The sequence below is a fragment of the Astyanax mexicanus genome, chromosome 2, assembly GCF_023375975.1.
Source record: "Astyanax mexicanus isolate ESR-SI-001 chromosome 2, AstMex3_surface, whole genome shotgun sequence".
Taxonomy (NCBI): Eukaryota; Metazoa; Chordata; class Actinopteri; order Characiformes; family Acestrorhamphidae; genus Astyanax; species Astyanax mexicanus.
Genome location: NC_064409.1, coordinates 22272229 through 22294032, shown reverse-complemented (window position 1 = coordinate 22294032; position 21804 = coordinate 22272229). Strand labels below are relative to the sequence as shown.

At 38.9% G+C, this 21804-nt stretch overlaps 1 protein-coding gene across 4 annotated transcripts in view; it reads right to left on the bottom strand.

The window, feature by feature from the left end:
* Positions 1–21804, bottom strand: part of celf2 (cugbp, Elav-like family member 2) — a 198404-nt gene that overhangs the window by 111660 nt on the left and 64940 nt on the right. For 2 of the 4 annotated variants that reach the window (XM_007234989.4, XM_022671581.2), the window contains exon 1: positions 6998–7316. The exons of 1 other annotated variant lie outside the window; for it this stretch is intronic. In XM_007234989.4, coding sequence (XP_007235051.1) covers positions 6998–7116 — 119 coding nt within the window. In that variant the 5' untranslated portion in view covers positions 7117–7316. Of the gene's footprint in view, positions 1–6997; positions 7317–21804 lie in introns of those variants that run through there. One more of the 4 variants, XM_022671612.2, reaches the window with a different exon arrangement.

The following is a 21804-nucleotide window of genomic DNA, read 5'->3' as shown; positions in this document are numbered from 1 at the left end:
AGGCAGCAGGGACAGGTCATTCCACTGGAGCTACACACACACACACACACACACACACACACCCCTAATATGTAAGCAAATAATAAAACTGGGCTGAGCAATATAATGATGTTTTATTATCATCATGATAAATTACTCTTCATTGTTCAAACATATCATCAATAGTATCAGGACACCTGCTCATTAATTCCTTCTTCTTAAATCAAGAATAATAAAAAGAGAGTATTCTGTTTTTGTTACAGAAATAGTTTCTACTTTTTTAAACATTGCTGTAAGGGTTTAATAGCATTTTAGCAACAGGAGTGGTGGTAAGGTCAGGATGCTTGCTCTATAATAGTAATAATGGATGAGGTCATTATTAACGTGGGATGAGGCCCATATCCAAAATGCTAGTGCTGCTGTAGCAGTGTTTGGAGACAGGAAGCAATGTGGCATAAGGCCCATAGTTGGCATGCTAATATTGTGGTTGTAATGTGGGACAAGGCTGGTAGCCTTTGTTAAAATGTAGAGTTCTTTATCATGTATTTGTTTTGTTTTATTTACTAAGAGTGCTTCCTTGCTAACTTTAAAACTGGGGTGGATATGAGATCAACCTAGTCCACTGGTAGTGCTGTAAGATTTTCCGGGAAAACTTTACACTAGACCTCAAGCAGCTTGGACTCTCCACTCTTCCTCCAGACTCTGGTCCCTTGATTTCCAAGGAAATGCAAAAATTTACTCATGGTCAGTGATGGTTTGGAGAGCCATGTCATCTGCTGGCGTTGTCATTGGCTGTAAGCCATAATCATCAACAATGAAAGAACAATAAAATATATTTTTGTGTGTAATACATCTAAATAATATATGAGTTTCACATTTTCAACTGAATTACTGGAAAAAAAAAAAAAAACTTTTCAATGATATTAAAATTTTTTGAGATGCACTAGTATAATGCATGATGGGCGTGCACTTTTTTTTTAACCTCATTTAGCAACACAGCAAACTGAAAAAGAAACACCGCATTAGAGTGTAAAGTATGGCGCAAGCCTTAGTAACCATTTGGCTTTGCAGTGGAAAAGAGGCCTTTCTATGTGCATTTGCACATCTGTATCAGCAAAAACTGCACTGTAGAACCCTAGAGAGTTTGAATTTACTTAATAATTTGAGGCAATTAAACTTAAACTTAATTAAACATCTCAATTTGAGTGTATACATCACCACAAATGTTCACCTAATTTAAAATAGTTAAGTAATTTATTTTTTATTTTTTGGGTGGGGGGGTTTAAACAAAATGTGGGGTTGCAGTATCAAACCTAAAGTACTGTAACTGTTAATGATTTCATTTTAGAAGTAGTGTTCACAAACTTGTGGCCATATAGGAGACATATAGCACACACACACACACTGCACACCATCATTCTTCTCTCCCGTTCGAGCACATATTTTCTTACATGACCACCATCGCCTCTCCTCACCACAATGACAGGGTCTCCTCACCACTAATTGCAGGCTACTGGTCCAAATTCTTGTGGTGGAGACTTTACAGAGGGTTTACGGTTTTGCGAGAGCTGTAAGTATGGCTTATGGCAGTGAGCTCTGTCTTTCATGTGTGTCCGAGCCTGTGAGGAACAAAGCTAGCCCACAGCAGCACCGGGATCAGAGATAAGAGCTATCATTACTGCTGACCTGGACAAGGAAGGTGATCTCACTGACTCCTGCGATCACTCACACACACACACACACACTTGCTTTTGTACCGTCAGTCAGGATGTGGACTGGTTTGTTCGTTCGTATTGTTTTTCATGTTAAGTATTTCCTTTTAAAGAATTTCATTTTCTAATAATGAATGTTGTTATATATTTAGTACATTATGTGTTCAGATATTTTTTTGCACTGATGATGCACACACACACACAGCTTGTCCAGTTACAGGGATGTATATAGATATACAGATATACAGCTCTGGAAAAAAAATAAGAGACCACTTAAAAAAAGTTTCTTTGATTTTTCCCAATTAAAAACATCTGGAATATAATCAAGAGGAAGATGGATGATCACAAGCCATCAAACCAAGCTATAAATGTTATCCAAAAGCAGTGTGTAAGGCTGGTGGTGGAGAACAGGCCAAGATGCATGCAAACTGTGATTAAAAACCAGGGTTATTCCAACAAATATATTTGATTTCTGAACTCTTAAAACTTTATGAATATGAACTTGTCTCAAAGCTCTGCATCGTTTTTGTTATTTCAGCCATTTCTCATTTTCTGCAAATAAATGCTCCAAATAACAATATATATTTTTTTGGAATTTGGGAGAAATGTTGTCCGTAGTTTATAGAATAAAACAACAATGGGACATATGTATAAAACCTATAAATAGCAAAATCAGAAAAAACTGATTCAGAAACTAAAGTGGTCTCTTCATTTTTTCCAGAGCTGTATAAACACAAATATACGTAGGCATAAAGTTAATTTGCAGTATACTTGTTTGCTGAAATGTAAATTCAGTCAGGACACTGACCCTGAAAATGAACAAAACACAAACAAACACCCAAACAGGGGCCATCAGAAAGTGACGAGAAGACCCAATTAAGACGTGTGTATTCTCTCCAGTGTTAATAATACACCTTACCATCCACTATAATTACAGCCATCAGACCCATAGGCAGCCCACCAAATCAATTCATAACAGTGACAGAGGTTACGAGCAGAAATCGATGGAACTATGGGAATGGAATATTATATCGTATCAGAAAGCCTCGGAGCGAACATAAAAGTGTACTTCAGGGAGGCAATCATGTTCACTTTATCCATGTATAAGTTTTCCACACGGCATCATAAATCATGTTTCTTCTATATGTGAGTGTCAGATGCGAGACGTTTTAAAAGAGCCAATTTGTTGAATACACCCAATCACTGCCCTGAGACAATAGCTTACACAGGGGCTGTGTTTCTCTAATGACTTGTGCATGCTCTCACACACACATACAGATACGCATACACACCTACACACACACATATACACACACATGGTGCGATAGGCACGGACGGTTCTGTTTGACATTTCTTTGCTGGAAGCGACTGACTTATAGGCGAGGTATGTGTGTTTCCGTGTGCATGTGCATGTATGTGTGTGTGTGTGTGTGTGTGTGTGTGAGGTCAGTAGGCGTTGGCTATGGTCACTGGAGAGATTCATGGTCCTGTGGGCCAGTTTTAAAAGCCATTTAGCACAAGCGCACTCAATGGACTGAAAGCCATAAATCCACTCTTTAAACCAACACAGCTCCTCCTTACAGCCGTACAGCCCACACACCACTGCCCCATTAAACCCCAGCACCACAAACCAATGTCCCGTACCCCATTACTCTCCAATAAACCACATTATAATGCCCTGTACCCAATTACTGTCCAATAAACCACATTTAAATGCCCTGTACCCAATTACTCTCCAATAAACCACATTCTAATACCCTGTACCCAATTACTCTCCAAAAAACACATTCTAATACCCTGTACCCAATTACTCTCCAATAAACCACATTCTAATACCCTGTACCCAATTACTCTTTAATAAACCACATTCTAATGCCCTGTACCCAATTACTCTCCAATAAAACACATTCTAATGCCCTGTACCCAATTACTCTCCAATAAACCACATTCTAATACCATGTACCCCATTTTTTCCAATACAATAAACCACATTCTAATGTCCCATACCCCATTACTCTCCAATAATTCATGTTTCAATGCCCTTTACCCAATTATTCTCTAATAAACCACATTCTAATGCCCCATATCCCATTATTCTCCAATAAAACACATTACAATCCCATTTACTCTCCAATAAACCACATTCTAATGGCCAATATCCCATTACTCTCAAATAAACCACATTGCAAACCTGTTTACTCTCCAATAAACCACGTTCTAATGCCCTGTACCCCATTATTCTCCAATAAACCACATTCTAATGCCCTGTACCCCATTATTCTCCAATAAACCACATTCTAATGCCCTGTACCCCATTATTCTCCAGTAAACCACATTCTAATGCCCTGTACCCTATTATTCTCCAATAAACCACATTCTAATGCCCCATATCCCATTACTCCCCAAGAAACCACATGACAATCCTGTTTACTCTCCAAAAAAACACATTCTAATGCCCCATATCCCATTATTTTCCAATAAATCACATCCTAATGGCCCATATTCCATTACTCTCAAATAAACCACATTACAAACCTGTTTACTCTCCAATAAACCATGTTCTAATGCCCTGTACCCCATTATTCTCCAATAAACCACATTCTAATGCCCTGTACCCCATTATTCTACAATAAACCACATCCTAATGCCCCACATCCCATTATTCTCTAATAAACCACATTACAATCCTGTTTACTCTCCAATAAACCACATTCTAACGCCCCATATCCCATTACTCTCCAATAAACCACATTCTAATGTCCCATATCCTATTACTCTTTAATAAACCACTTTTGAAACCTCAGTACTCTTAAAAAAAGCATTCTAATACCCTGCACCCCATTACTCTCCAATAAAAAAATCATTCAAATACATTCTAATGCCCCTAAACCTAATTACTCTTCAATAACCTACAATGTTATGCATGTTATATCCTACTATATATCAGTAAAACATAATCTAATTTACGTTCTCTATGGACCCTCCAGTAAATTAGACCTTAATTCCCCTAAATGCAATTTTTATGTTTGATAAACTACATTCCAGTGTCCCTATATCCAATTATATTCCAGCAAACTACATTAGTCCCACACTACCATTGCCCTATACTACATCACTTTCAAATGAACTACACTGCAGTGTCCTAAACATCACTACACTTCTATAAACTACATTATAATGCCCCTAAACCTAATTATACTTCTCTACAGTACACCATAATGTCCCAAATCCATATTACACTTCTATACTACACTGTTATGCCCATATACTTCATTATATTCCCCCAAAACCCCATTTCTCTTCATTGAACTTCATTTCAGTGCCCATAAATCTCACTCCATTTCTTCAAACTACACTCTAATGTCCCTACACATTAGTACTCGCCAGTAAACTGCTTTCGAAGGGCCCTAAACCTTGTTCTAATGACAATCCAATTCTTCTATACTACATTACTCTCAGGTAAATCCCATATCAATGCCCCTAAATCCCATTACTGTGCAACAAATTACATTTTAATGCTCTTATACCGAATTATATGCCAATAAACTGCATTATAATGACCAATGACTACCCTGCAATGTCTTTAACTCTGTAATATCCATATGCATTGGTATTTTGCAGTATATTACATAACAATGCTCCTAAATCCCATTACTCTACACTACTACACTAAACCGTTTTACACAATAAAACACATTTAATGTCTCTAAACATCATTACACTTCTATACACTACGCTTTAACGCTCATTCTTCATTGTATACCAATACATTACAATGCCCCTAAACCTCTGTACAATTATATAAACTGCATTCTAATGGCCCTAAACCCTACTAGACTGCAATAAATCAAATCTACATGCCCCGGAACCTCGTTACACTCCAGTTAACTACGTTTCAATGCCCCTGCTCTCCATCGCTCTCAATAAACTACATTTTAATGCTTGTAATATCCTACTATACTTCAATAAACCACACTGTAATCTACATTTTAATGACATTCCAGTGCCTCTATATTAAAATACTCTCTAGTCAATGGAATTCTAACAACCCACACCCTACTACATCCCAATTAACCGCACAATAATGCCCTCTTAATGCCTCACAATACACTATAATTCGTTTCAATGGTAGCATTCTGCTGCTCCCATACCCCACCACACCCCAAACAACTACATTCTCCAGCCCCGGTCCCCCACCACACTACAGCCCAACACTCTACAATTCGGTTAACCCCATTATGTCCCCGCACATTACATTCTACTGCCCCCTTTACCTCCCTTTACACCCCCCGCCCCTCACACACACACACACACACCACTCCAGTCCAAAATATTGAACATCATGTCTCCACAACCCATTTTTCCTAGCAGTTCTGTAATTATGAAAATGAATAAAGAGGCAAACCGCATGCGAGAAAGAGAGAGAGAGAGAAAGAGTACAGGAGCGAGAGAGAGAGAGAAAACAAGCTGTGAAGTGGTTGACAGCCGCATTGTTGGGCTGTTCTATTGTCGACAGCTCCAAACTCCCCCCTCCTACCATCCTACCCTCCCTCCTCGCTCCCTCTCTACCTCCCTCCCGCCGTCTCTCCTAAATCCCACTGTCCGAGAGACATGCAAACAAAAGCACAACATCTTTCTGGCAGAGGGGTGAAGCGTAGCCCCCCCCTCCCTTCTCCTCGTCTCTCTTTTTTACTCGCTCTGTTTCCTACAACCCTCCCTCCAACCTCCAACCAATTCCTATATCTATCTACAGTTTTCCTGTAAAATAGTATTTTGCAGTGGAAATATTGGAAAATAAATGGCTTATAACAGAATCTACAGACAAAACGTGTCCATCCACGTCTCATCCTGAGGCAGGCTGGCATTCCCAGCCAGTCCCCCTGCCCCTTGTGAGTGTGGCGGGAGTGCTGGCTCTCTTTTTACACAAACACGGCAAACACACACTGCGCATCGGATGGAGGAAGACCGCGGGCGTTCCGGCTCACCTTTCTCTCAGGGCGGGAGAGAGAAGATTTCAAGCTGGGAATATTGCACAACGAAAAACATGGAACAGGCAACGTGGATGCAAGCAAATTTGACATATATATATATTTATACAGTTCGGACAGCTTGGATGTAGTAGTGGATGCTCTTCCTCCCACCGGTGATTTTCGGGAATTTCGGGAAAAAGAGCCAAGAGCCTGCCTACCCATCCATGTCCATCTACTGCTGTGTGTGTGTTTGTGTGTGTGAGTTCCCACTGTGTGTATGTGTGTGTGTCTTGGTGTCTGTATGAGAGAGTGTGTATGGGTCTGTAAGTGTGTTACCTCAGCAGCAGTTCCTCAGCGGTCCTCATGGTGACGGGGTTGTTGGTGGTGGTAGGGTAACGCATGCTGTCCACACACACACTGGGCACAAAGCCTCGCTCGGATGAGTGTTCCAACATTGCTGCGACTCAACACACACTCGCGGGCATATACACACACATACACACACGTGCAGCGCACATACACACACGCAGACGCACTCCGGTGATGGTCGGTCCTCGAACGCTTTTCAGCAGTGTCCGTCCTCACACTCAGTCCGGTCTCTCTCTCTCTCCGTGTCTCTGTCTCGCTCTCTCTCTCTCTCTGTCTCTGCTGTAGTGCTCCCACACACTCCCCCACCCTTCAACCCTCTGTCTACCCCTCCCTCTCTCTCTCTCTCTCTCTCTCTCGCTCCCTCTCCCTGTGTCTCTGTGTCTCGCTCACCCTCCCTCCTTTGGTCTGATTCACCAGGCTGAAATAACCCTTTCTGACAGCTCATGTTGTTGTGGGCCGGCTCTAGCACAGCTAGTGTAGCGCTTGCTAGAACCATGTCGCCTGCTGTTGCCCCGGACAACCCGGACTTCTGAGGAAAGCGACCGCTCAGGCCAGCCTGCGAGGACGAACCTCTGAACGTTTCTTTGAGTTTTTAAACTTTCCAAAATTGACTTAATATTTACAAATTGAAGCATTGTAGCTTAAGACACTCCAAAAATGGCCATATTCTAAGAACACAAAAAAATCAAATCTTAATTTCTACAATTCTTGGCATGTACAGTATAAGGTTATAGGATTCTAGCATAGACAGTGCCATAATTTTACAAGTTTACATTGTAAATGTAAAAAAAACCTTGCTTTGTTTATTAGAAATGTATAAAAGTTCTAGAAATTGGATGCTAACATTTAAATTCTAGCACTGTCCATTTGATTTTTTTTCTAGCATTGCATATTCTAAAATGTTAAAATTCTAGCTTTGCACATTTAAAACTCTAAATTTCTAGCATTGCACGTTCTAAAATGTTACAATTCAAGCTTTGCACATTTAAAACTCTAAATTTCTAGCATTGCACGTTCTAAATTGTTACAATTCAAGCTTTGCACATTTAAAACTCTAAATTTCTAGCATTGCATATTCTAAAATGTTAAAATTCTAGCTTTGCACATTTTAAATTCTAAATTTCCACCATAACACATTCTAAAATGTTAATATTCTAGCATTGCACATTTAAAATTCAAATTTGTTAGCATTGCACATTCTAAAATGTTAAAATTCTAGCTTTGCACATTAAAATGTTTAAATTTCTAGCATTGTACGTATTAAAATGTTAAAATTCTAGCTTTGCACATTTAAAACTCTAAATTTCTAGCATTGCACGTTCTAAATTGTTACAATTCAAGCTTTGCACATTTAAAACTCTAAATTTCTAGCATTGTACGTTCTAAAATGTTAAAATTCTAGCTTTGCACATTTAAAATTCTAAATTTCCACCATTACACATTCTAAAATGTTAAAATTCTAGCTTTGCACATTTAAAATTCAAATTTGTTAGCATTGCACATTCTAAAATGTTAAAATTCTAGCTTTGCACATTAAAATGTTTAAATTTCTAGCATTGTTCGTACTAAAATGTTAAAATTCTAGCTTTGCACATTCAAAATTCTAAATTTCTAGCATTGCACATTCTAAAATGTTAAAATTCTAGCTTTGCACATTCAAAATTCTAAATTTCTAGCATTGCACATTCTAAAATATAAAAATTCTAGCTTTGCACATTTAAAATTCTTAAGTCTAGCATTGTACATTCTATAATGTTAAAATTCTATCATTTTATGTTCTAAAATTCAATAATTCTAGCAGTGTATGTTCTATAATGTTAAAATTCTGGCACTAAACATTCTAAAATTCCAGCACTGTGCATTTTTAAATTAAAAAATCTGAAAACTCTAAAAATAACTCAAAAAAAAAAATTTTAGACATTCTTAACATAAAAATTCCATAGCTCACTGAATAGAAACGCTACATTATAGTAGCAGAAGAAATGGCATAGGTCTCCTGATTTAAAAGGAGCCAGTTCTATCTAGTGTGTTCCCAGTGTGAGCTTCCATAATCCACATTTAAACGGACTGAACACACTCCAGAACAAAAAAGGTCCACAACCTGCTGTGCTTCCATTTACAGTTAAATCTGTGAGGTTTGTTTCCTGCCAGTTTGAGTTGGATGCTAGTAGATTTGTGGCCTTCCTCCCAGCACAACTGGAGAGGAGAGTTACACACTGAGTTTGTCTACAAATGCTACGATCAGTCTCTACCATCCTCAGATCAGCCCTGAGAACCTGAGATGCTTCATGGCCTGCTGGCTATGCATATATAATACACCAGCGAAATGAACTGCTTTAGTGGACAGAACAGAGACACACAGTGTCACTGATGCAAAGCACCAAAATGATACTAAAATACCAATTGCACCCAAAGTAAGCAATATATAACATATATGTATATTTATGGATTGGATTATTAAACACTGAATTTCAGCGGATATAAATATCTGCCTTGGAGTCCTATTCTACTGGTAGTTCTTCTCTACAGGTACCACACATGCTGCATGTGTGCATTTGCAGCTTGTGCAACCAGCAGTGGGCGCAATTTAAATAAGCATAGTTGTTGTTTATCAACTTAATCCCAACTGTGAAGCATGGGGGTGGTGGTCTCATATTCTCAAGCCATGATGTTATATGAAGCAATGCACACAATTAAACAGATCCATACAACACTTTCAACACATTAAAAGGTTTTGCCATGCTGGTAAACCCACAGGGCAGGTCCACAATCAGGACCACCCAGACTATGTGACCCAGCACTGCTTTGTGTCCCGAGCCTGTCAGTCCTCGGCGATGAAGCCGGGCCCGCTTCCAGAGATCCGCTCTCTGTTGTTCTGACACACAAACAGTAGGAGCTTTGACAGGCAGAATCAGAACCTACACGGAGGAGCTTAACTTCCTGGGGAGATGTGTCTGTTTTGATCGTCTGGAAATGAAAAGGAATGAATGGGGGCGTTCAGGAAGGAGCAGCTCTGCCTTACCTGAAAATATCCTCAACTGTCGCTGTACTTTCTTTACACCATCTGCTTCTCCTCTCTTTCCTTTCTAATGCGGCAGTCTCTTCCGGTACCTCGTTCCTCCATGGCTCGCTCACTCTCTCCCACTGTCTCCTGGGTGTCCTTTTTTAAAAACGTGTGGTGTTTATGATGCAGTATGAATATTTCTTTTCCAGAGAAAACACAGCAGTAGATCAAGGGCGGCGATTCGTTATTGGACGGTATCCAGCACGGCGCTCGGCGTGCAACTTGGCTAAGATGGTTTATATCACTCGCAATATGGCCAAAGACGTTTTCGCAAAACACCTGCTGTCCTGCTTTTTTACCCCAGCCATTAAAACACTATCTCAACCTGCCAATTAAAATGGAGAAGCTCATCCACCAGTTAAAGAACCGTAGCATTGTGCATTTTAAAATCCTAATACAGTCTATTTGAAAAATAGCAAATTCTAAAATTATGAATTCTAACACTTTCCATTGGAAAATTTCAAGATTCTAGCATGGCACATTCTAAAATTCTAGCATGGCACATTCTAAAATTCCAAAATTTAGCACTGAACATTCTAAAATTCCAATATTCTAGCATAGCACATTCTAAAAGTCCAAGATTTATCGGTGAACATTGTAAAATTCCAAGATTCTAGCATAACACATTCTAAAATTCCAAAATTTAGCATTGAACATTCTGAAATTCCAAAATGTAGCATTGAACATTCTGAAATTCCAAAATGTAGCATTGAACATTCTAAAATTCCAAAATTCTAGGATAACACATTCTAAAATTCCAAAATGTTTCATTGAACATTCTAAAATTCCAAGATTCTAGCATAACACATTGTAAAATTCCAAGATTTAGCAGTGAGCATTTCAAAATTCCAAGATTCTAGCATAGCACATTCTAAAATTCCACAATTTAGCAGTGAACATTCTATAATTCCAAGATTTTAGCATAGCACATTCTAAAATTCTAAAATTTAGCATTGGACATTCTAAAATTCCAAGATTCTAGCATGGCACATTCTAAAATTTCAAGATTTAGCAGTGAACATTCTAAAATTCCAAGATTCTAGCAGTGAACATTCTGACATTTCTAAAATCCTAGCTATTGGACATTCTAAAGTTCTGAGATTCTTGTAGATGTCATTCTAAAATTATGAGATTCTAGAACTGAACATTCTGAAATATGACGAATCTAGCACTCTACATTAATTATACATTAATTATACATAATTAATTATACATAAACACTGCATATTTTGCAATGCTGTCATTGTAACCTTTAAAATGACAGAAAATCTGGAATTGTACAATCTGTGCACCGTTCTAGTTTTCTAACATTCTAATATTCTAAGTCCCTGTTTTCATGTAATATTTACTTCATTTCCATACTTCATTATAACAGGAAGACTACAGTAGACTGGAAAATATCAGGGGCCTTCTTCTTAAAGAACTAAGCTAATTCTACGAGTGTGTTTCCAGTGTGAGCCTCCTTCCATAATCCACATTTCAACTGACTGAACGCACTCATTCGCAATACGGCCATCAACGTTTCATGAAACACCTGCTATCCTGCTTTTTTCCCCAGCTATTAAAACGTCGTCCCAACCTGCCAATTAAAACGGAGACGCTCATCCCCCAGTGACCTACTTCCCTTTAAAAACAAGTTGTCTTCCATTTTGTACTTGCAGGATTCTGTTCCTGGTTTCTGTCTCTCAGCTGCTTTTTTTTTTTTCTCTCTGTGTTAACAGTTACAGATTACGCTCTAAGTGCCGTACGAAGACTTTCTGAGATTTAGAGAGAAAGCGCAGACCGTTTCCAGCACTTATCTCCAGGGGCAGCCGAATTACGCCTCACATTTCGGGACAGCTAGCTCTGCTGGCGGACGCTGCTATGTATACACAGTGCTGCTGGAACATTTCTGAACTTTTTCCACCTTTCTGTATTTCTTCATTTTGATATATTTGACCTGGAACAAGATCTTAAAATTTAGGACATTCCATAAGCACCTATAGGAGCTTTTCTGATATCCCTTTCTAAACCTATAGTGATTAGTGTTGAGTCAGTCCCCTTTGCAGTTCTAGTAGCAGGTGTGGAGCTCTGCAGTTATTGATCAGCAGAGTGCTGGACACTTTTCTGCACTCAGGCACCCTGCTGTACACTGTAACAGACTTATTTCTAAATGTATAAGATTACAGTGGAGCATTGTCATTTCTAAAATTCTAACAACATCCTCCAATCTAAACTTCTAACACTAATAATTGACATTTAAAACTTTTAAAACTGTGATAATATTATGTCTATCATTCATAAACTGAATCAGTATCTTAGACTTTAAGTGTGTGTGTGTGTGTTTGTGATGCTGTGTAAAATGAGTGAGACAGGTTCCACTGTCACACCACATCTCCCTCACCAGGACCCACTAATTTCTCTCTGTTTCTATCCCCACCCCTTTCTCTATCTCTCTTTTCCTCTGTCTCTCTGTCTCTCTCTGTCTCTGTCCCTATCTGTCTATCTGTGTAAAATGAGTGAGACAGGTTCCACTGTCACACCACATCTCCCTCACCAGGACCCACTAATTTCTCTCTGTTTCTATCCCCACCCCTTTCTCTATCTCTCTTTTCCTCTGTCTCTCTCTCTCTCTCTCTCTCTCTCTCTCTGTAATGAAGGCTGTCTGAGGAAATGTAACGGCTGTATGGATGTTGGCGTGTGATTGGCAGGCATATGGGCACATCTGGGCAGGAGAGTCGGTGCAGAAAGGAAATGGCGAGTGTAACGCAGATCAGTTTTCATTTGTGACGCCTTTACTTTCCAACTCTACGATGCACCCCCTCTTAACTAACAAATACGGAAGACGCACTGATGAGGGGCTTCTTACTAATTCATTCTTAATTCTGACACCATTCGTTTTTTGGACTGATGATTTCCGACATGTAAATGATGAGTGAAGCAAGACAGAGGGAAAAGAGAGATAGAGATAGAGAGAGAGGGAGAGAGAGATAGGGGAAAGAAAAAGAAAAAAGAGAGAAGGAGAGAGTCTAGGCATTATTGACAAGCATATTGAAGCTCGGTGCCAGTCAGTGATTTCTTGTGATCTCCAGCAATCACACTCGATTAGTCATGTCTGAGCTGGGGGCGTGCGGAGGCCAATATGAGTAATTAAAGATTTATTTAGAGTCAGCAGGAAGAGAGGATGAAAAAAAAAAACAGAGAAAGAGGAGGACAGGAAGAGTGGACAACAAGAAGAAAGAAAAAATGAACAGTAGAGAAGAGAATAATTTAACAGAAATGAGATAAAAATAAACATCTAAGACAAGATGAGACTAAAGGGAAGAATAAAGAATAAAGAGATCAAAACAAAGTTGAGGTGGAGAGATGAGAAAATATAATAATAATAATAATAATAATAATAATAATAATAATAATAATAATTCAGCAAAATATATAAGAGACGAGATAAGAATAACATAAAAAAGACGAAAAGAGGGGAGAAGAGAGAAGATCAGAAAAGAGGTTCAAAAAAGAAGAGTCAAGATGTCAATAGGGAAAAAAAAAGAAAAAGTAAAACTTAAAAGAAAAGAGTTTAAAAGTGAATTTGTGAAAAGAAATGCAATGGGATGAGAAGAAAAAATCTGGGAATTAAATAAATGATTACAGATAACAAAGATTATTATTAACAAATAAAAATAGAAGAAATAAGAAAAGTGATTAAAAGATGTAATATGAGAAACAACAAAATGGGAATAGAGGAGAAATAAAGAAAAAAAACATGAGAAGATAAAAAAAACTAAGACTAATAAACTAATATTAGTAAAAAGAAGATAAGAGTTTAGAAAAGAAAAGTGTAGACGTGAAGAGAGAAAGGGAGAAGAGATGATAGGAGAGAAGAGAAGCTGCTGAACATACTGAATCAGGGCTGATTATGACACTGGGTTCAGTGTTCAGTCCATCACATAAATATAACAGTGCTTTTATACAGTTTCACAGCATTTACAGTTTAATTAAATGACCTAGATACTCTCTCTCTCTCTCTCTCTCTCTCTCTCTCTTTTTCTCTCAGTCTCTCTCTCCCCCGGAACCCCTCTTGCCTCGTTCTGACAGTAAAAGAAAGGTCAGTGTGTCCACTGGCTGTTGGAAGGTCAGCTCTTTGTGAGAAAGGTGCCATGGCAACCTGACAGTTTTGACTGGGGGCTGTTTAAATCCTGACCTGTGCATCACACATAAACTCTACTGAGCTAAAAGTTATTCCTTTAAAGCTGTTTAAAAAAAAAACTACAATAAAATGTTATTACGTTAGAGTGCACCAAGGTAACTCTGTAAAACATCATTTTTAGTTCATTTGTTTTAGTTCATTTTTACCTTTTTCACTTTGTTTGGAATGTGCTGCAGTGCTAAAATGAAAGAATGGGTGTATATTAATAAATTAAAAGTATAAAACAGATGAAACTCCTTTTTTATAGTTAAAATTTACTTTGTTAAGTCCTAAAGATAAGAGACAGTATGGATCATTATGTAACAAACTACATAATACATCAAAAACACATGGCTTATATGTGACTTATGATGTAATTCCACATGAATATTTGATATAAACTGGATGTACAGCAAAACCACAACCCTAACTCCAGAACTCCAGAATAGATTTTAAAAGATTCATGAAAACATGTTTCCTGTTAGATCCCACAGCTCTAAGACCTTCTATAACACACACATGAAAAGTGCCCATCCAGCTGAAGCACACTGTTTTTTTCTCCAGTTGACCATTACAGGTGAGGGGTGTGTCCAGATGTGTGTGGAGGCTTTCTTTTTCTTTCCAACTCCCTCTCTATTTTTCCTCTTTTCTCCTCCATCCTTCCCTTCCTTACTCCTTAACTTGTCCTCTCTTTTTTTTTCTCTCACTCTTTTTATTTTTTTTCTCTTCTATCTCTCTCTTTCTTCTTTCACTCTCCTCCCTCTTTTTCCTTCTCTCTCGTCCTCTTTGTTCTCTTCCCTCTCCCTCTCTAATGTATCCTCTCACTGTTTTACTGTTTAGCTACTTTCCCAGTCTTTTCCATCTCTCTCTCGCTCTCTCTCTCTTTCCCTCTCTCTTTCCCTCTCGCTTTCCCTCTTTCTATCTATTCTCTCTCCCTCTGCTTCCTCTATGCTTTCGTCCCACTTTTTTACTGACCTCCCTTCCCTAGCCTTACCTCTTTTTCCTTGTCTCTCTGTCTCTCTTTCACCATCTCTCTTTCTTCCCACCCCCTCTCTCTCTCTCTCCATTTCTCTCGCTCTTTCCCTCTCTCTCTATTCCCATCTTTCTCTCTCTCTCTCTCTTTTTACTTGTCTCTCCATCACTTACCATCTCTCTTTCTTTCTTCCCAGCCCCCTCTCTCTCTCTCTCTCTCTCTCTCTCTCTTTCTCTCTCTGCAGTAGAATACAGATGAATAATTGAAGCTGTGTGTGTGTGTGTGTGTGGGCGTGTGTGTGTGTGTGTGTGTGTGTGTGTGTGTGTGTGTGTGTGTGTTACGGGGTGGAAAAGCTTGACGCAGCAGTTTTGGGGAGAAAGACGGAGATATGAAACTTGCATTAGCTGCTCGCTCTCGCATTCAGCCGATCGGCCCGAGAGTCTGAAGAATTAATCTCATCTTTTACATGCATGCAGTCACACACACACACACTCAGGAGCAGGACGGTGAATTGTTCAGGACTGCTGTGTGAGGGTAAAGTGATTAGAGAGTGTGTGTAAACACTGTAAATTACAGTCTGTACTGGTTTAACTGGTTTACTGGATATTACTTTCCTTGTGCTCCTCTGTTCAAATGGAATTACATATTTATTTACATAGATATGTCATTCCTATTCCCTATCGACATGCCGGACTCATATCTGTCTTTTTCTCATTCTGTGTCTCTCGATTTATAGATACATCTTCATCTAGACGAACTTTTATATCCTCAGGCCAACAATTCCTATATGGATGAAGAAATACTCAAATACATATAGGATCTATTGCATCACCAAACATTTATGCAGCCCACGCACTGAAAACTTTGTTTCAAAAATGAGAAAAAGAGATAATTCCATTAAAAAAGACACAAAATATAGTATATCCTTTCATATGTATTCAACTTTTGCCTTTTTTTAACAATATATTACAAACCTCAAAAATCCATCATTACTGCAAAACCTTGTGACTTTTATAAGACAATTTGAAAGGTAACAATGTTGTCATAACAAGATAATTTATTTCTCCTGATCATAAAGTAGTTGAAAAGTGTGAAGAAGTAAGTGTACCATATAATTCTAAATGACACTAAAGTATTGTAAATTTTATTTACTAAACGATAAGAGCATAATAAGAGACACTAACTGAAGAATCATCCATATTGTATCCATTTGTATTTTCTAAGTTGCTTTTGTTCAATCTGAAGAGCTTCGTTTAAATGAAAGCACGCTAGATGCTGAGAAAGATGTGTAGATGCTGTCAGTTTTCACCTGGTGGTGTTCATGCTTAGCTGCACTGCTGTAAAATGTGTACTGTATGATAGACAGCATCAACATTCTTGGAGAAAAATGTGCTCTCTCTCTCTATCATACACACACACACATACACACAAACTCAGACACTTACACACACTCCTTTGAAGCGGGTGATGTCTGTCACTTTGCTTTTCAAAACGATCAGACCCACGCTGTTGTTGAACAGCTCTGCACGACTTCCAGAAAATTTACCTCAGAATGAGTGCAGATCCTGATTGGCTGTATTACACATTATAATCTAATTACTACCTACCATGTGATTTACAGACTAACCATGTTACTAACCACTGACTAACAGTCACATCATTTACCACCAACCATGTCACCAGCATTACCAACATTTCACTGACTTTAATCACTATGAGCTTCACTCTTTGTTAGTGTCACTTTTGTTCAACGTCACTCAACACCAGTGTCACTCAGCATCGACGTCACTCAACGTCAACTTCATTGCCGCCAACGTCACTAAACATCATTACACCGTCAACGCCAGGCAACGCCAATGCCATTCACCGTCAATGACAGGCACCGTCAATACCATTCACCATCAACGGCAGGCACCATCAATGACATTCACCATCAACACCAGGCACCATCAATACCATTCACCATCAACGTCAGGCACCGTCAATGCATTTTACCATCAACACCAGGCACCGTCAATGCCATTCACCGTCAACAACAGGCACCGTCAATGCATTTTACCATCAACACCAGGCACCGTCAATGCCATTCACCGTCAACAACAGGCACCGTCAATGCCATTCACCATCAACGACAGGCACCGTCAATGCTGTTCACCATCAATGTCAGGCACTGTCAAGTCTATTCACAATTATTGCCATGCATTGTTGGCAACCATCTGTGCCACCCACCATCAGTGCCAGGCACTGTCAATGCCACATACCATCAACGTCAGGCACCATCAATGCCATTCACCATCAATGCTATGCATTGTTGGTGGCCAACAACACCACCCACCCTCAATGCCAGGCACCATCAATGCCATTCACTGTCTTTACCATGATTCACCATCAATGCCATTCACTATCAATGCTATGCATTGTTGGTGGCCAAAAACGCCACTCACCGTCAGTGCCAGGCATCATTATTGTCTTATCACTTACCACAAATGTCACTCCCCACCAACCATGACACTATTTACCAACCACCAATCACTTCACTACTAACCAGCCATTTCACCAACAGTGCCACTCACAAACTGCAACCACCGACTATCACATAACCCACAATTAACCATGTTACATCCATGTCACCAACCAAGCCTCACACTCCAACCATGTAACCAATAATGTCATTCACCAATAATCAAGTCACTCACTTTCAACCACATCACTTGTATGAACAGTGTCACCAACAACATATTCACTTACAATCAACCATTTGCACATAATTCACCAACATCCAAGTCCCTCAATGTCAAACATGTTACCATTGTCACTCACCAGCAACCAAGACCTCGACAACTTTACTGTCAACAGTGTCACTTTTTACCACACCAAATGTTGATTAACTCACTGCTAATTACCAACCAAGTCGCTTACCACCATCTATATCACTCATTACAGATGTTCTCAGTAGAGTCAGCAGTAAGGAACAACAGCTGATGGAACTGGGGTTCCAACCCTTAGTGCAGATAATCAGCAGGTGCAGTCATTCACTGCTATAGAATAGAGCACACATCTACTGACACACACACACACATACACATCGCCTCCAAATATGCTGCATACGGGCACACACACACACACACACACACACACACACACACATTCTTTGCAGCAGCACCAAGAAGAAGACGAGCAGGCGGTGATGTTCTATTTTCAGCCATTACCAGACAGAAATTAATTTGTCACCTTCCATTAGAGGCCTGCTTCTAGAGCAGCGGCCCTGTCTCCTCAATTATCTCTGTCAACCACACACACACACACACACACTCACACACTTGCACACACACACACACACTTACACACACACTCACACTCACACATACAAAACCATTTGGCCTAACTGTTTATAGAGAAAATGCTTGCTAAGATGAATTAATCTCTTCACAAAAGTTGCATTTCTCGATGGTACTTGAGAGAAGTGTGTGTGTGTGTGTGTGTGTGTGTGTCTTCGAGATGCTAAAAAAAGGAAATACTCTCACTCTCATGTAGAATATTTGTAATAAAGTCACCAGTGACTGTATGCACAAAGAACATTAGGTGTTTCCAATAAAGTAGCCAATGAGTGGAAGCATAAGGTACAGTGAGTGTTTCTAATAAAGTGGCCTTAAATCTGTGTTTAACCACTCTTCATGTTACTCTTACATGTTTTCCACCACATGCAAAGAAGCACGCACTACTACCAAATTATTCATAAAGACATGATGAAAAATTAATTTGTTGCTGTAGGTCTTTATACTATACACACTATAGATCACACAACACATGCATGTATGCAAATGTTGGTGTGTGTAAGTGTGTGTGTGTGTGTGTGCATACAGCACATATATGCTGTACTATACCCTATACCAACCCCAACTCATCAAGTCAGCAAAAACATCCCCAAACCTTCAAACACCATAAATATGTCTTTTAGAGGTACGACTTGGTCCAAATGTGTACATGTAAGAGCACAGGATTCACTTTCCCAGAGTGGTAAAGATAGGAACCGGACAGGAAAAATCACGGGACAGGAACTAGTATCATGTCCTATAACTATTGCCATGTCCTGTAATAATACTAGCTTTCTATGAAGTGATAGGTCACCTGATCCAATAAGTCCTGTTTTCAGTTTGACTCATCTATGGGAGATAATTGTCAAGTTTTGGATTAACAAGACACCCTACAGCCCTGGAAAAAATGTGACCACTTAAAAACAATGAGTTTCTTTGATTTTACCAAATTGAAAACCTCTGGAATATAATCAAGATGAAGATGGATGATCAAAGCCATTAAACCAAGCTGACTTGCTTGACATTTTGAACCAGGAGTGGCATAAAGTTATCCAAAAACAGTGTGTAAGACTGGTGGAGGAGAACATGCCAAGGTGCATGGAAACTGTGATTAAAAACCAGGGTTATTCCACCAAATATTGATTTCTGAACCTCTTTTTTGTTATTTCAGCCATTTCTCATTTTCTGCCAATAAATGCTCTAAATGACAATATTTTAATTTGGAATTTGGTGGGTTGGTGAGGTTTAAACCTTTCATGGACCCTAAAAACAGAAAAGACAACAACACAAGCAGAATGAGCAGGTCTCAACATTTCTGTCCATATAGAGTTTAAACCTTCAGAGAGAAATTGGAATTGCTAACTTAGAATGGGACCTCTTAACTCGTGGCGTGGTTTTACAGAAGTCGTGCCATGCCTCATTAACTCCGACATCGCTCAACCCTGACCCGCTAATGCTAAGAATGAGGGAAATCTGGTTAGAGCCACTCAGAATTACCCAAATGAGAAGATGCCAACCGATGCCATTAGCTCGCACACATTGTGGCTTATTAGCATTTTTGGATGGCATTTTCCTTTAACACGTGTTTTTGTTTTTTGTTTGCCCATGAGCTGCTGATAATAGAGAATACATATCGATGGATGATTTTCCCACCTAAACGAGCGGGAAATTGGCAGTAACCCCACATTAGGCCCGGAATATCACCTTGTTTTTATTGCCAGCCACCAATAAGTGCTGTGTAATGGTAATATTTTAGGAGCAGCAGCTCTGTCTTAGCCTCGGGGCTCATGCGCTAATTCAGGAGAGCTTATGAAGACAATCTGTTGAAGCTGGGGTAGATATGACCTTATGAGGCTGGGTTAAAAACACTAAAAACAAAAAGAAACACTGGTTGTATATTTAGACCATGCCAGTGGGCCTAATATTGGGACTGTATATAGTTTGCATCTATACTGACTATAATGTATTGTAACCAGAGTCATGTCCTGTTGGAGTAACTGTCTCTACTGTCCAGAGAAAGCTTTCTACTATATTTTAGAGCCTTGCTGTGAGGATTTGATGGGAATCGGGGACAGGATGCTGCTGCTGACTGAGTTTAACCCAGTCACACCACATGGACATTATTCAACCACTTAATTGTTTACACTAACACTTCCTCAACCTCACTTACATTCAGGTACACTTTACTCATGATTGGGTATTTACATTTTCACATTCTCTTTTTAGAACTATATTTGTTACAGATTTATATTATATTTCTATGTCACATCAGCCACTTTCATAATCAATGTCATTGCACATTGCACTTTGCTCTGTTAATTATTTAATTATTTAATGACCATTAGCAATATATACTGCACTGCTCTGTTTACAGATATATCTTACCTTGTATAGTAAGTTTTTTATAGCCTTATATATTTTTTCTACTCTTCTGTGTTTTAATTTAATCTATCTATCTATCTATCTATCTATCTATCTATCTATCTATCTATCTATCTATCTATCTATCTATCTATCTATCTATCTATCTATCTATCAGATTCATGCTGATCTGTCCAGTTCACAACACAATATTTTATGTAATTTTACATAGTATACTACTGTATATTAATATAATTATACATAGGGATTGTATTACAATGTAATATACGTTCATTATGAATATTAATTTTGTAGTATTAGTGTTTTTTCCTTATACCCAGATGAGAGAAACTGTGAGGATGTATGATTTTGTTTAGTGTGTTGCCTCTCTGTATCAGTGAAGGCAGGCTGTCATTAGGTATTAGTGTATGTTGGTGCATGTGTGTGTGTGTGTGTGTGTGTGTGTAATGTTTTTGTTTTAAGTGCTTTACAGTGTTGATGGGATGTGAGAGGTTTTAATTGGTGCACCTGTCTAACAGCCATCTGGAGCCTCTCAAGCAACTTTTACTCCCTGTATTCCTCCATCACTCTCTATAACTCTCTCACTCCCTCTCTCTCTCTCTCTCTCTCTCTCTCTCTCTCTCTCTCTCTCTATCTCTCTGTCTGGCATTTTATATTAAACGACTATGTTTTAAACTGTTGCTTGTAAACGCAAAATGCTACACTATGTGGACAAAACCATTGGGACACAAAAAAAGAAAGTTCCTGAGAGATCCTGCTTTTGTTGGAGTAACTATTTCTACTAGATTTCTTTTTTCTACACACACCTGGCATTAGGCTTGGTGCCAACAGGGTTACATAGGTTTATCTGATCCAGAGAGTTCTATTCTATTGGCAGTA